General features: G+C 36.5%; 1 protein-coding gene across 2 annotated transcripts; it reads right to left on the bottom strand.

Annotated features, from left to right (window-relative positions):
- Positions 1-119: 119 nt before the first annotated feature.
- LOC112276751 (uncharacterized) lies at positions 120-5,598 on the bottom strand. Of its 2 annotated transcripts, XM_090246875.1 has the most exons (7): positions 5,125-5,598; positions 4,275-4,929; positions 3,463-3,542; positions 2,266-2,475; positions 1,579-2,061; positions 1,223-1,423; positions 120-823 (listed from the first exon to the last, which is right to left on the bottom strand). In XM_090246875.1, the coding sequence occupies exons 4-6, from the start codon at positions 2,457-2,459 to the stop codon at positions 1,381-1,383; spliced, it is 720 nt and encodes a 239-aa protein (XP_090103001.1). In that variant the 5' UTR covers positions 2,460-2,475; positions 3,463-3,542; positions 4,275-4,929; positions 5,125-5,598; the 3' UTR covers positions 120-823; positions 1,223-1,380. The 2 variants fall into 2 exon arrangements, with proteins under 2 accessions (XP_090103001.1, XP_024364162.1); XM_024508394.3 differs by lacking the exons at positions 3,463-3,542; positions 4,275-4,929; positions 5,125-5,598 and having other exon boundaries at positions 2,266-2,827.
- Positions 5,599-16,955: the final 11,357 nt, after the last annotated feature.

Below are 16,955 nucleotides of genomic sequence, written 5' to 3'. Positions count from 1 at the left end.
CGACTGAAATCATTAAGAGAATTTTAAGAATGTGTTTTACATTGGAGACCTCGGATAATGAGAATTATAGAACGTTGTTGTGAGCTTTCAGCTATCAGAAAACTGAAAAAAATAAGTCGTTTTCGCAATCATCTTTGACGTGTTTGCTTAGCAGCCAGCTAGAGAAGGCTCGCAATATAGATGATCAAATACAAAATCGTTCCATGAAGAGCTGTACAGAGCTCATAAAAGGAACAAAAATAATCTACAGGATTCATTCTACTAACTGTCTTCTACACCACAGCATTAGCCCTTCGAGACATATCATTCATGATAGGCTCCACATGACAATCATCTTACTCTAAGTGATAGTATCTAGATTATAGCGTAAGTTACTCTAAGCTGTAGTCTCTATCTTCTTCGCTGTGATTTCCATCTGGATGTTTGTGGGTACAACGTCAAACTTGGACAGTTGCATCGTGTACTGAGCTCTGCCCTTCGTCATGCCCCGCAAGGTACGTCTCCGACAGCGGCATAGAAGCAGTAATCAGCTTCATGCCGCCGGGCTTGTCATCAAGCGTCTCAATTTGTCCACATCGGGAGTTCAGGTTACCAATAACATCACCCATATGTTCCTCCGGAGTCACCACCTCCACCTACTGTCAACAATACAGAAGACTCAGCCTTTCAATTCATCCAAAATACCACACCCTCACATTCCACCTCCAGCTTCCAATGGCTCAAAACGAACTTCGATCTCAGCGAATTGCCCTTGGCCTCTGGACTGCTTCTTGTGAGTGTACTTGACGGTAGCAGGCCTTGAAATACTCTCCCTGTGATTCACCTGGTGTGCACCCACGCATAACAAACATTTCAATACAGTATGATGAAATGAATTAAATCTAGGACTACACATGAATTGAATATGTGCAAGATCACTCACGTGTTTTCAGTAAGCAAGTTCTATGGCAGGTATATTTCTTTTCGTAAGAGAGGGTAGAGAGGAAAGGATTAAAATCATGGTTCTCTCATTTCGTTCTAAACTCTTTCTTGAAAATAAGAGATAAACAGACGCAAACATACTGAAATTATTGTTCAATTGTCGGTTTTTTTCCTAAATAGATCCGGCTCTCACCATCTGCACACAAGGTAATAGCATTTTGCATGACTGATCTCCTTTCATCCAGTTCACATGAATGCTTTAGTTGAGAAAACAATGGGTTGAGTTAGATAAAGGTCTTACTTGAAAGAATACAAGTTGGCAGCGATCTTGCCAGCGATCTTGCCAGCGACCTTGTCACGGATTCAGGATTTTCCTCCATCCTTGTCCTCAGCAAAATGCCTCAACAAAATGGTATCCTTTTACCAGTATTCTAGTCTTCACGCTTACCAATGACACAGTTATGAATTGCTCAATGGTAGTAGAGGCTGGAGATTCATCGAACTGTAGGTCAGCACAATCACTCGTTAGCACTGAACTAGACCAATTTTCAGATCACCAGACACCAAGTTCCTTCAAAACACCAGCCAACACAGACATGACGTTCAACTTTCGTAGCGCAACTTTGCACATGAGCCCAGTGTGTGAGATATGCCTACCCAGTGCCTTCGCTGACGTAAAGTCCAGCTCCGCGGACAACCAACCATAACCCACCATTCGCTTGCCACCCCATAATTTGGATTCGGCGTGCACTTGTCCGATTGTGTGGTTGGAGGCATTCCAGGGATATTTTTCGGGATAAATTACCAGCTAACGATCCGAAATTGCACGTCGCGAAGCTGGACAAATCCCCGCGCACCGCCGGTCCTGAGCTGCACAAAAGGGCTTTCGAAGTTGGCCTCTCCAACCCAGTCCAGTTCTGGGCCTTGATTCCATCAAGCGCGTACTCCGCCGGAATGGTGAACTTCATGAATCCCACGTCGCAAGCACCCTCAATCACGCCCTTGAATGCTCCCTGGTAGTCATAGTACTCATCCTTCGTCGTGCACCCGGAGCGTATGATCGTCTTGGGGGCGTTCAACGCTGCGCACTTCTTCGAGAAAAACGCCATCACCAACTCAATGTCATTGATCTGGGGCGTTCTACCAACCACACAACCATACTTTTCTCGCGTCAGCGCCTTGGCTAAAATCCCGCTCATGGCAGCGGTTCCTCGCTGTGAATTCACACCCATGAAGCACCAGTTACCGTCGTACAAGTCACCAAATCGAACACAACTGTTCACACCATCTCTACTGGCAATCCCACAAACCACGAGCGCCACAATCCCCCACACCCATGCTCACCTCGACACCGTGGAGATCAGGTTCGCATCGATCATCGTCGCAATCGGCACAGTCCACCCCACGCTCCTCCCGTACCGACTGAGGCACGATCGCTTCCCCTTCATGTCAGCCAACTTTCCAGGGCAGCTGGCCTTCTTCACAATTCCCACAGGGTGATACTGATGCGGTGCCGTCCCCGCATTGATCCTCTTCATGCAGTTCTCTTCAATACTGCACATTCCCAACCACGTTCCAGTAAGTCTCACCAGTCCTCTCGCAACACCCTTCGCTAAACCACCCGGATTACTCTCATCCGAACACAACCGCACCCTCCTCGGTAAATTCAAGCAACATTCACAAACAACAAGCGCATTCCAAACTGCCTCAATCCCTCACTCCTTCCTCCTGACCCCGCAACCGTCTTATTTCCATCACCCTCTCCGTCGACTCTAAAATCACTTGCTAAAATCACATGTGATTTTAGCATGTGAATACCAACAAAAAAAAAAAAAAAAAAAAAAAAAAAAATAGAGAGAGAGAGAGAAAAAAAGAAAAGAAAAAAAGAAGCATGTATATGTATATATAATGCTTTATCCAATATGAATAAATTCACAATTTTTTAAAAATAAAAAATAAAAAATGAGGCACATCTCTAAATAGAACCAACTTTAAGATTGGCAATTCAAATCACATGTGTTAATGCATTATTTGTACAATAGAGTAATTGATTTTGATTGTGTAAAAGCAACTACAACAAAAAATAAATAAACATATGAATAATGAGAATATACTCAAGCTTTGCATTTCAATAATTCATAATTAAGATGCAGCAAAGTGCTCAAATGGAAATGAAAAAAGCTAACTTTGAATAATTTATGATTGCTTACTGTTTAGAGGATTATCGAATTTAATTAACAAAAAAACGTGCAAAAATCACCAACAGTAAACCTCCAAAACTTTGACACAATTTATGAACCTCCTTCACATGGAACTAAACCAATTCATTTTAAACAGTGAGGTTAAAAGACACTCATTGTGTATGCTCCAAATTTTGATAATCTACCATTTCAGTATGCTCCACACTTCAAAAATGTAATACGAAGTAATAAAAAATAAAAAAAATAAAAAAACCAATCACTGTAGATCAAACTCAGATCACAGATTTATATACTCTTTCAAGCTACAACTTATCGGCATCAAGCACGGTCCCTGGGTTACCAATTGATTGGACAACGGTGTTTAGTCGTGACTTCTGCATGCACCACCACGTAAGTTACAGAAACTCAGAATCCTGCAGCCTGCATATAAACCATTTCACTTGACACTGTTATTGCAAAACTTCAGAAACCTCCACAGTAACGCAACATTTCACTACATATCACCCATCACGTTGCGTACTATTCTGTGTCTTCAAACGACGTATATTTGTCAAAAAAAATATCTGCTGTTATCTTGCAAAGAAATACATGAATGAGCAGGCAAAGATCAAGGCATGAGCTAGCTCTACACCAGCCTGTATCGAACAAAACAATAGAATTGACTAGAAATAGTTGCAACTCACTTAGATTATATGAATGATTGATGCAAAGCTGCTTTGAGAAGACTTCGAGAATGCCTTCGTTATACACAGGTTGTACACAGGTTTTCTACGAATTACATGCATATAAACTGATTTCTTATCCATACTTCATTTCTGATATTGAATTAGTTTCAGCCAAGAAGTGACTCAAATTGCAACACTAAAAAGAGGATTTCATAAAAAAACAAGAACACATCTCGATAACCCAAATTCTCACTCACGCCATTAACTATATTTACAGTACGTGAAATGAATATTTCAAGTGACTACTCGCACCTCCCTACTCTGAACGGATTTGAAGTTGAATTGTTTGGCCCTCATCTCGACGTTGATAGGAGAATGATAACATACAAACATCAGAAAAGTCTTATCTGAGCATAATACTTCACATTCGACCTATTTTTGGTACTATGAAAAAGCCAGAAACAGTGCACATGACGAAAGGACAAACCTAAGTCAAACGGACAGTCGAGATGGGTGCCCCAAGGACTCCAGGAACTCGCATGGTCTGCTTCCAAGGCGCTGGAAATTTATATAAGCCGATGCATTTGCACATAAATGATTAGACGCCACATTTGCACATAAGGAGGGGTGAAGAGTTGCGGCATGGCGTCGCTCGCATTGATCCAGCTGAAGAGTTGTGAAGGAGAAGCCAGGGAGACACCGGCATGGATGTCGAAGCTGACGCACCAAACGATGAAAACAAATGGTATTGATCTGCACTTCGTCGAGCAGGGCACGGGGCCACCGGTGCCACTCCTGCACGGATTTCCTGAAATTTGGTATGGCTGGCGCTATCAGATCCCTCCGTTGGTAGAGGCTGGATGTCATGTCGTGGCACCGGATTTGCAAGGGAATGCGAGTCTAAGGGCCCGACAGACATCGGGCTCTACACTACATTGCATGTCGTGGGCGACTTGATTGGCCTCCTGGACGATCTGAAGGAAGAGCGCGTGTTCGTCGTTGGCCATGACTGGGGTGCCCTTATTGCGTGGGAATTAAGCTTGAAGAATTTGAAGTGAGTAGCTAAAAGAATCACTCACGGTGCTCCAGCTGATGCTAAAAGCAAAGGATCCATGGACCCAAGATGTGTCGATCGAGCCTCACTGCACACTTGGTTACACCATCTCGATTAGTGGTTGAAGAATACTTGTGAACAACAGAATCTTGTAACAATGATTATCCAACTGTATTGCCATTCTTGTGGTTCATAAGCAGGTTGAAGGTGTTCGGGGCTGTATTCACACAGTGTTCGGTGCCATGTGCGTTGGAAGTTGATATAAAACAGACAACAAACTCACCTGGGATCATCGTAAGACAATGAAATATGCTTATCATATAGCTTGTTGATTCACCAATAAGACAATGTTCACTAGGGGATATCACGGGTCCACAGAAAGACAACAAGAATTTGCTTATCATATTTCGCCGCACCACCAGCCTGTGCGCTTCACCGCACTACCAGACATGCACCTCGCAAAATCCAACGCCCATCGCCCCTCACAGCTCGTGTCTCGCAGGGACCCGATTGTGACCCGATTCGTTAGGCTTCTCTCTGAATTGTTCACGCATGCTTTCCCTCTTGGATGTCGCAGTTGATATGTGAGTTAATTTGAGTTTTGGTTCACTTTTGATGAAAGCTTTTTGATGAAAACAATGAGGCATGCGGCCAATGGGAGATGGTTTTTATCTCCTCTTGTTTATCCCTTGTATTTGTCTCTCGGTGATATATATATAGTTAAATAGGTGGGTTTTGGTAAGCACTGTTGTTAATTCTACCCTGTCCCCTCCCAAGTCTCGTCGGCCAGATTGTTGTGCGTACATAACTTAATCCATCCACACCTGTGGGCGTTACTGTCACTGTGTGGTACAAAATCTCACCTAGTGGGTGCTACTGTCAGTGTAATGTAGATTCCAGTGTTAATTTCAATTGTACCGATCAACCCACGCCTAATTGAAGCCATTTCTACAGCTATATAGATATATATATATATATATATACACACACAAGTGTTGAAGAACCAACTTTGACCTGGTTGATGCAACAGCGTGCGAACGAGGATCAACAATTTTGACAAGTACATATTGATTTACAGGAGAATATCAATCACGTACTTTCCAGTCAATGTTATCACGAAACAGACAGGGACCTCGTCGAAACTATCGGGGGTACAGTACAAATTCTTTAGTATATTATATAGAACCAATTATGAATTATCAAATCGCTTCTTTCTTGCTGGTTTTACAGGATGAGGTTGCTGCTCACCGGACACAACACTGTGGTATACAATCCAAGAACCCTGCCATCCTCATGACCAGGGGTGATTAAAAAAAGAAAAAAAAAAAGAAAAAAAAAAAGATGAAACCACTGAATGTATTCTGGAAAGTCTCGTTTTAAAAGCTTCGAACAAAACCAGTGATTCAACTGTGAAAAACTAGGGAGTACACAGTAAGATTTTTCAGGTTATGTGTGCATACTTCTGCACGATTCTCCGAGGTAAGAGTCAATGAGCCTTGTCCATCAGCAAATTGGTGGACTGTGTAGGTGAAGTCGGTTTTTGGCTTTGTAAACTGACCTCTGCGAGAACGACCCTTTGCTGTGATCCTGTAACAGAGATGAGCATTGCACAAAAACCTGCTGAAATCACCGCAATCTGTGAAGTATCCCACATCCAAATGACTGTTTTCTTTAGTAGAATGAACAAGATTGGCCCTGATAAATAACAACCGGTCTTCTCTGAAATGCAAAGAGCCAGTTATTTCATTGTGTGATGTCAATATTGCCAATTACACCTCACAAACAATGTAGGTTTTTCCTCCTCTTCTTATTGAAGGTTGGTGAATACATTGTATGAGGAAAATCTTTGCATGTACTGTAATTACTTAATTAGACCCGTAAATCCTAGATTTGAACCAGTAGCATACTAAGTTCACTTTTACAGATTGCCCTTTTGTACTACCAGGATCACAGTTTTGAAGTGTACACACAATGCTTAGAAAATGGTATGTGTATTTAATGTTTTTGTGGTGCTGTAAGTTTGCAAATTTCTTAGTTGCTTTGGAGGTCTTGATTGATGCACGTCTTACAAAATGTTTTAAAGCTCGGCTTACATAATTTTTTTCTAGGAGTACTAATGATATGTCCTTATTGAAATGTGCACATTAAAGTTTTGCAAAAATGTCATAAAATATTTTGTAAAATATTATAATGATTTTATAAAGAATCCCAAACTTATTTTTGACTAGTGAATAGTTTTATTTTATTCAAGAAGGTTGTTAATAAATCATTGTAAATTCTAAGTATTTGTGCAATTTAGAATAGACACTACACATCTTTTAACAATATGATAGACTATCTTTTTAGTTTTATACCATAAATATAATTGATTGATAATAATAAAATAAAAAATCATATGTTTTATGCAATTCTCAAAACTTTATCTGAATATTAATTAATAAACTATATATACATATATATTCATTGAAATTAAAATTAAAATTTGTTTATAATTAATCATATATATATTTAAATATAATGTTTTATAGTTTAAGAATTTTTTTAATATAAAGTTGATAGAATCACAATTGATTCTTAAATTTTCAAAAGTAATAATCTAATAATATCATATGTATCATTGATATAACCTAAATTTTGGTTTTAGTAAATTTCTAAATTCTAAGTTTCCAATTTGCTTGAAGACAAAGCAATGCTAGGAAGCTTCTTAAGAAGTTTCTATATTGCTTGAAGACAAAGTAATGCTAAGAAGCTTCTTGAGAAGTTTCTATGTTGCTTGAAGATGAAGCAACCTTAAGAAGCTTCTACAACAACTCCTTTAATTTTTCTAAAATATTCTAAAATCTACTAGAATATTCTTTAAAAAATTAAAATCTTTTAGAATCTTTTTAAAATCTTTTTAAAATCTTCTATAACATCCTATTGAAATATTTTCAAAATCTTTTGAAATCTTCAAGAATATGATAGAATATTTTTAAAATATTTTCAAAAACTTCTTATTAAATGTCTCTAATATCACATCTTCTTTTAATTCCAAGTTCCACAAGGAGCATTGGTTTCATATCTGCAATAAAATGATTAAAGCTTAAGCATCTGTCAAGGACAAGAACTCGATGAAAAAAAAATTCAAACAAGTGAGCATTCACTCAAAAAGAGGTAACAAAATATATATAAACAAGTATATATATTGAAAGAGAAACTGGAATGGCTATTGCCAAAAGACAAGAAAACTAGACACCCTTGAAATAGACTAGAAGTAAGAAAAGAGTTGACAAGAGTGAAGAAGCCTTCACTCTTGTCTCTATATATACTATCTAACTAAGAGCTACATGGCGACATTCTATAGGACCTCCAATATGTGTTGACTTTGTAGGGCACATGCCTTGACTTACAAGGCAAGTTTTTCTACGTGTGGGCCACATAGTTAGCTTGATCTTTAAGCTAACAACATGTGTGGCACATGGCCAACTTGTTGACCACGTTTCTAATCCAAAAAGTCAATTAAAGACACCTATGAAGTCAAAACAGCGTCTAGGAAGTTTCTAGGAAGCTTTCATATTAAATATTATAGAATTAACTTACTTTTACCTATTTTTATTTACTTCTACCTATTTCTATATGTAATTATTAGCTTACATAATTATGGCCGTGACATTACCCCCCCTTCTAGGGACGAGTTCCACGAGGAGCGATCATCATATGTTGAGGAAATTTATGATGCGACGAATTGTATTCGCCACATACTCTGATCTCTGTTCTCTTCGAAGATGATTGATAGGGCCTCTAAACCATCGGTAGAATCCCATACCAAGGCGGGAAGACCACCCAGTTATTTGATCATTCTTGAGGCCTTCGTAACTTCCTTCGAATAGAATATTTGGAACACCATTAGGAGTTGTTCCTATCTCTAGCAAAATCACCAAACATCGGGAGTCCCTTCCCAAATCGTGATACCAAACGTGTTGTATCTCACCATCTATTCGAAGAAGAACATGTCGTTCTTGAAGATCTTCATCTCGATTGCGTCGTCTTAAAGGTTGTGACAATCGTAATGTCTCGTCCGGTAGGTCAGCAAATGAAGGCTCTTGAGTTAAATCCGTTGGTTGTTGGTTCTCCATCTCCTGAGCGCCACTACTACAATGAAGCTATGAACAAGAATTGAAAGTAGAATGTTATCTTGCCTAGATGTTGTTTCTTTTATAAAAAAGGTTTTCATCTTGATTTTGATGGATGTCGTCGATGAAAAGCCTCCACCGCCTTTGTTGCATTTGCAAGATTCTTTACTGGCTCCCATGTGCGTTCACTAATATCATATCCGCGCCAATGGACAAGATATTCTATTTTATTTCGACGCCGCCTTGAACCTAAGACTTCTTCTACTTCAAACTCTTCATTATTGTCCACTTCTATAGGAGGAGGTGGAGCTTGTCGTCTTCTTGATATGACCACTGTCTTGTATGGTTCAAGAAGAGACACCAGGAATACAGGATGGGTTTTCATTCTCTTCGGTAGATGAAAACGATATGCAACTGGATTGATTTGTGCAGAAATAGAAAATGATCCCAGCCTTCGATAGTCCAACTTGTCGCAAGGACGAGTGGTCTTGATATTATGACGAAGTAGCCATACCTTATCACCCACGTTGAGTTGTGATTGCTCCTTACGATATACATCTGCGTTTATCTTTTGTCGTTCTTGAGCTTCCTTCAATTACGTCTTCATTATTGCATGTAACTCTGACAACCGATTTGCCATATCTTCTGCTGCAGAAATTATCAACTTTTGAAAAATCAAAAGCATCAAGTCGTGGATGATAGCCATAATTGGCAAAGAAAGGTGTTTGTTGCGTGGAAGAATGTACCGTATTATTATAAGCAAACTCTGCCAATGGCAGAAGGGTTGTCCAATCATCTTGTTGGTAGTTGATGGTACACCTTAAATACTGCTCCAAGACTTGGTTTACGCGCTTTGATTGTCCATCAGTTTGAGGATGGAAAGCCGAAGATAGCTTTATGTCCACTTTTAAAATCTTGAAAAGGGTCCTCCAAAATCTCGACACAAATTGAGTTCCCCTATCCAATATGATATCTTTAGGTAATCCATGATAGCGATAGATATTATCAATGAAAAGCTTAGCTGTTTCTTCACTTGTGATAGATTTTCTACATGGCACAAAATGTGCCATCTTGGTGAAACGATCTACTATCACAAATATAGAATCATAAGATCTTGAGCTTGGAAGATCTGTGATGAAATCCATAGAAACAGAAGACCATGGTTGTTCTGGTATAGGTAATGGCTGAAGAAGTCCGTAAGGTCGATGACGAGGAGTTTTTGATCTTGAACAAATATTACATGATTGTACAAAGTCTTTGACTGACTTCCACATTTGTGGCCACCAAAAATCTCTTGATATGAGTTCCAAAGTCTTATTATATCCAAAGTATCATGCTGCTGGAAAATCATGACGTGCTTGAAAAACACGTAAACGTGCTTCTCCTTTTGGAACATATAGGCGTCCTTCAAAATATAATAGATTATTCTTGAACTCGAACTTAGAAGAATCATGAGATTTGGAAGAATTATTCTCGATATCATGAACAAGAGGATCTAAGGACATACTTGACTGGATTTGCTTGAGAAAAGTTGAATCAACAGTCAATGTTGATTTCATTGCTCAGAGATGAAATTGCTTCAGTTTCAAGAGGACCGTTCTTTGTTGCTCAAAAGCTGCATCTCCTTCTTTTGGTGCAAAATAAGAACGTCTAGACAATGCATCGGATAAACCTTGTTGTTTTCTTGGCCTATAAGTGATAATGAACTCGAATCTTGACAAAGACATACTCCAACGAGCTTGACGACGATTCAATATGCATGCTGACATGAAATACTCGAGGTTCTTGTGATCTGTATACACAATGACTGGACTAGAAGCGCATTCTAGATAATGATGGCATTCTTGAAAGGAATCCACGATTGCAAGCAATTCTTTATCGTGGATCTCATAGTTGATCTCGGCTGCTAAGAATTTTCTTGAATGAAAAGCTATCGGATGAAGTTTGTCATCTGTTTCCATTTGTGATAAAACTGCACCCAAGGCAAAATCCGATGCATCTGTTTCCATAAATTATGCCTTGGAAAAGTCAACACGATATAAGACTGGTGTAGATACAAACGATATCTTCAAGGCTTCAAATGCTGCTTCCGCTTCTTGATTCCATTGGAATTTATCTCTACTAGTCAAGCGTGTAAGTGGAGCTGCAACTCGTGAAAAATCTTTGATGAAGATCCGATAGTAATTGGCAAATCCCAAGAAACATTAGACATCTCTTACTGTCCTTGGAATCTTCCAATCCATGATTGTTTGGACTTTCTTAGAATCCATCATGAGACCATCATTTGAAATGATGTATCCTAAAAAGTCAACTTGAGTAGTGTGAAATACACACTTTTCCATCTTGGCGTACAATCCTGCATTTCTAAGTTTTTGTAATACTTGACGAACATGTATTTCATGTTCTTCGACGTTCTTAGAATAGATCAAGATATCGTCTAGATAGCAGACGATAAAATTGTCTAAGAATTCACGAAATACATCATTCATGAGATGTTGAAAAGCAGCTGGTGCATTCGTGAGTCCAAAGGGCATGACATTATATTCGAAATGTCCATACCTGGTTCGAAACGCAGTCTTCCATTCATCTCCTTTTTTGATCCGTACTAGATTATATGCTCCTCTTAGATCTATTTTTGTATAGATCTAAGCTTGATTCAACTGGTCAAGGAGTCCTGATATCAAAAGTAATGGATACCTGTTCTTGATTGTGATCTTGTTGAGTCCTCGATAATCAACACACATTCGTAAAGATCCATCTTTTTTCTTTACGAATAGAATTGGAGCTCCTGCTGGAGATTTTGAATGGCGTATGAAATTCTTCGCTAAATTCTCATCAATATATGTCTTGAGTTCAGCCATCTCATCTTGCGATAAACTGTAAATTGGTCCAAATGGTGGCTGAGTTCCTTCTTTGAGGTCAATTGAACAATCATATGGGGGATGCTCAAGAAGAATATCTGCATTCTTTTTCTCAAAAACGTCTTGATAATCCTGATATTGACTTGGAATGCCACTTGAAGTCTTTACGCTTTCAGAAATAGGTGTAGCATAAATAGCAAAAGTTGATCCTTCTTTTGCTGCGTATATAAATGCTTTTACACCTATAAGTACGGGTTTTACTATACTAGATTTATAACTTTTTACTTGCTTGGTAGAACTATTAATAATGCTTTGGGAAAAGTCAAGTTTACGAGAATTCCAATCTATTCGAGGATTATATTTTTCTAGCCAGGATAAACCTAAAATAATTGGATTGGACGGGGATTTAATTATGTTAAAAGCTATGTAGCTAACATGACCGTTTATTGTTACTTTTATAGGGCGAGTTTCATGAGTGACATCTCCAGAAGACAAAGGACGGCCATCAATGACTTCTATATGTCCGGGTTTAGTTTTCTATACAAAAGATATTTTATGACTTTTAACAAATTGTTCATCTAAAAAACATGCTGAGGCTCCCGAATCTAATAAAGCAAAGGCTTTGTAATTCTTAGGTCCTAAATATAATTCTATTATAAAACAAGAAGAGGGTTCTGAGGAGAGCATAGGACCTTCATTAGGAATTGTACAAGGTTTCAGCTGCACGGTCCCTATTGTAGCTGGACGAACTCGTTTTCTGACATGTTGTCTTCTTTGACCGCCGTACCCTTCATTTTATAGTTACGTTGTTTCTTTGGACAATGTTGAGCAGTGTGCTTAGGTTCTCCGCAGTATAAACATAATCCTTCTTGACGACGACGAATCTTTTCTTGCTCAGTTAGGGGTTTAAAACATACCGCGTCAATTTGCATGTCTTCTACTTCCGAATATACATTTGGCGAAGATGTTGATGTTGCCATTGAGTAATAACGTTGAGGTTCTCATGTACGACTCTCGAATGGAAATTCAAAAAGTCGATTGTCACATTTTATCGCAAAATTGATTGCTTGACTCAAAGTTTGAGGATCAGGTAAGTTGAGCATCAATTTCTTCACTTCGTATTGCAATCCATAAAAAAATTGACTGATGAGTGCAGCATCATCCCACTTGATGTCAATTACAAGTTGTCGAAATTGTGAAGCATACATTGTTACTGAGCGGTTTCCTTGTCGCAGAATTTGGATCTTGTTTGTTGCGACACGAGTTGCATCATGTTCACCATACATAGATCGAAACTCCGCCAAAAAAGCTTCCAAATTGTCCAATATTGGATTTTGTTGTTCAAGAAAAGACGAAAACCACGATAATGCAGAACCAGAAAGTAGAGTGCCAATAAACCTGACTTGTGATCCTAAAGTTGGATAGCTTTGCGGTTGAAGTTCAATTGCCAATTGTACTTGATTGATGAACCCTCGAAACTTTGATCTTGTACCATCAAATTTCTCGGGTAAAGCAATTCTTGGTTCTCTAGTGCTTACAGGGTGTTGTACAATTGGAGAAGGAATGTGATTTGGTGCAGATGTTGAAGTAGCTCCGATCATCTCTATATCTCCACTTTCTGCTATTCTTGTTCTTTCCTGTGTTGGTGAATTGAGTTGATGCATCGCAAGCATTAACTCCCTCAATTGTTTTTGCATTTGTACCATTGCACTCTTCATTTCAACAAGCTCTGTCATAATGATACTAAGAAGAAAAATTTGTCTGATATTGCTCAAGACAAAAGAAAAAGAAAAGACTTGATAACAAAGAAGATACTAAGAACAATATCAGTTTAGAAGTGGGTAATCCGCAAACTTCTAATATGCTTATGTCTTGTCAAGAGAAAGGGGTAATCCACTCTTACTCAAGAAAAACAAAGCTCTGATATTGTAAGTGCACTCTTGTCAATCTGTCAAGGACAAGAACTCGATGAAAAAACAATTCAAACAAGTGAGCATTCACTCAAAGAGAGGTAACAAAATATATATAAACAAGTATATATATTGAAAGAGAAACTGGAATGGCTATTGCCAAAAGACAAGAAAACTAGAGACCCTTGAAATAGACTAGAAGTAAGAAAAGAGTTGACAAGAGTGAAGAACCCTTCACTCTTGTCTCTATATATACTATCTAACTAAGAGCTACGTGGCGACATTCTATAGGACCTCCAATATGTGTTGACTTTGTAGGGCACATGCCTTGACTTACAAGGCAAGTTTTTCTACGTGTGGGCCACATTGTTAGCTTGATCTTTAAGCTAACAACATGTATGGCACATGGCCAACTTGTTGACCACGTTTCTAATCCAAAAAGTCAATTAAAGACACCTATGAAGTCAAAACAGCGTCTAGGAAGTTTCTAGGAAGCTTTCATATTAAATATTATAGAATTAACTTACTTTTATCTACTTTTATTTACTTCTACCTATTTCTATATGTAATTATTAGCTTACATGATTATGGCCGTGATAGCATCATCTTCATTATTTTCTTGTTCGAGTTAACTATAGTAAGAATATTTCTTTTCTTGAGAAGATCCTGCTTCATCTCAAGGATGATTGTATGAAGGTTACAAAAGCTAAAATGATTGATTTGATAGCAATGATAAGGAAAGCTCCAACTCTAACTTTACTTTAAAATTTATGATTTAAAAACTTTCCAAATACTCTCCAACTCAATATATAAGATCATAAATTGGATATACTAAACTATAAGGTTGTTTAGAGCAATATTTAATCTCTTCATTATATACAACATCTTAGCAATAACTTTATAGAAAAGGTATTTTAAAATAGGTTTAGATTTTTGAAAATAATATTTATGAAATTCTTGTATTTTTTGCAATGAATTAATTATATTTTTTACTAATTTCCACATATTTTCATTAATATTGTAGCTGCATCAATGAATAAAATATTCTAACTTGTTTCTTTTTTGCCAAAAATCAAAGGTCTTTTCTACCTCATATTCCACATGATTATTTATTTCAATACAAAGCAATGATGGTTGTATTCTTCCTAAAATAGTTTATTTTAAATAAGCTTCTAATAAAAAAATATAAAAGATCATATATACCTTTATGGAAGTAAATATTTCCAATTAATAATCCACTAGATTGATTTACTATTAAATACAAAATGATTCCAATCTTTGATAATTTAACTTATCAGAAGACCAATAGATCTTGGTATTTTATCAAAAAAATCATACTTTATCTCCAACTTCTTGCTTTTTTGGTCAATATATAATTACAAAATCAAAAAAATATAATGATATATTTCAACAAACTTAGTAGTGATTCAAAATCCATATTGATATGAAATATTCTAAATTTTTATGATTTGTATATATATTTATAAGATGCATAATACCTTCTAACAAGTGATGCCATTTTTAGAAAGAATGTATAATTATAAGAAGTTCTTTATTGTGAATTTCATAATTGATCTTTGTAACTAAAAACTTTCTAAAATAGAATACAATTGGATGGAGCTTTCCATCTTTTTCCATCTATGATAGTACAACTTTTAATGCAAAGTTGGAAACATCAATCTCCAAATAGAAGGTTTTTGTAAAATTTAGATATATTAGGATTAAAACTATGTTAAAAGTTGCCTTTAAATCTTGAAAAGTCCTTTATGCTCAATGCTTACATTCCAATTTGTCTTTGGATATCAACTAAGTGAGAAGAGTAGCAACTTTGAAATAATTCTTGAAAAATATCTAATAAAAATATTGAGAAATAATATTCTCAAGACACCAAATAACAAACTTGTTCAAGAATTTTTGAAAAATATCATTCATCAAATGCTCAAATATAGTTAAATCAATTTTCAATCCAAAAGGCATGACATTATATTCAAAATGTTTATATCTTGTCCCAAATATTTTCTTCCATTCATCTCTTTTTTTAATCTATACCAAATTATACACTTCATAGAGATTTATTTTGATGTAGGTCTTGCCTTGACCAAGTTGCTCCATAGTATTGATATTAATAACAATGGATAACAAATCTTCACCATTATTTTGTTGAGGCCGTAATAATTAATACTTATTTGCAAAGATCTATCTTTTTTCTTTATAAAAAGTATTAGTGCACCTGATAGAAATTTGAAATGTTGAATAAAGTTCTTTATAAGATTTTTGTCACCATAATCTTTTAATGCCAAAAGTTGATTCTATGATAAATTATTGATTGAGCTAAATAATAGTTGAGCTCTTTCTTGAAGATTGATGGCACAATCATATAGTCGATACTTTGGTAATATGTCAATATTCTTCTTTTTGAAGACATGTAAAAATTCTTTATATTGCTCTACGATAGCTACTAACAAGCTTGCTTCTTTGCAAATTGAGGTTGAATATATAACAAATGATATTTTTTTTAGCCATCTTCATAAAAGTCCTTGCTTTAAGAAATAAGGGCTTTGTTGTTCATGACCTCTTGATATGTTTTGCCCAAAAGAGTATTATAGGAAATTCAACCTTATGAAACCTCTAATCTATAGATGGATTGTATATTTTCAACCATGAAATTTATAGAATTGGATGGAATTCTAATAATAATGAATATTATTTTGTTATTATAGTCTTCTAATGATATTTCTAGTGCTATGGTCTTATGAATAATATTGCCTAAGGATAATAATTAACCATCTATTATTTCTATATGTATAGGTTCTAACTTTTGTACTAGAGGAATTTTATAAATTTTGGATAATTTTTCATCCAAAAAACAAGCTCTTAAATCTAATAAGGCATTTGTTTAAAAAATTTGTATATAAAAAAATAAAGATATAGTAAAATAACAAATAAGTTAGGCACAGAGAGTGAGACTTTGATGAATTTGAAGTATTTGAATGTCCAGCCACATGGTTCTTATTGTGGTTGAACCTCCTTATTTTCTTGAATGATTACACTCTTAGTCTTAGTTGTATATTATTTTTTAAGATAATTCTCAGACTTGTGGCCTCCTTCACTATAATATAGGCATAGAAATTTTTAAAATAAACACTTTTTCTTTTATATTGTAATAGGTTTGAATTGTACCACATCAATTTATATATCATTAGCTTTGAAATATAGAAGTAATATATTTTT

The sequence above is a fragment of the Physcomitrium patens genome, chromosome 24, assembly GCF_059467195.1.
Source record: "Physcomitrium patens ecotype Gransden chromosome 24, ASM5946719v1, whole genome shotgun sequence".
Classification (NCBI taxonomy): domain Eukaryota; kingdom Viridiplantae; phylum Streptophyta; class Bryopsida; order Funariales; family Funariaceae; genus Physcomitrium; species Physcomitrium patens.
The sequence above is the reverse complement of the archived record's forward strand: the minus strand, read 5'-3'. Positions and strand labels throughout refer to the sequence as shown.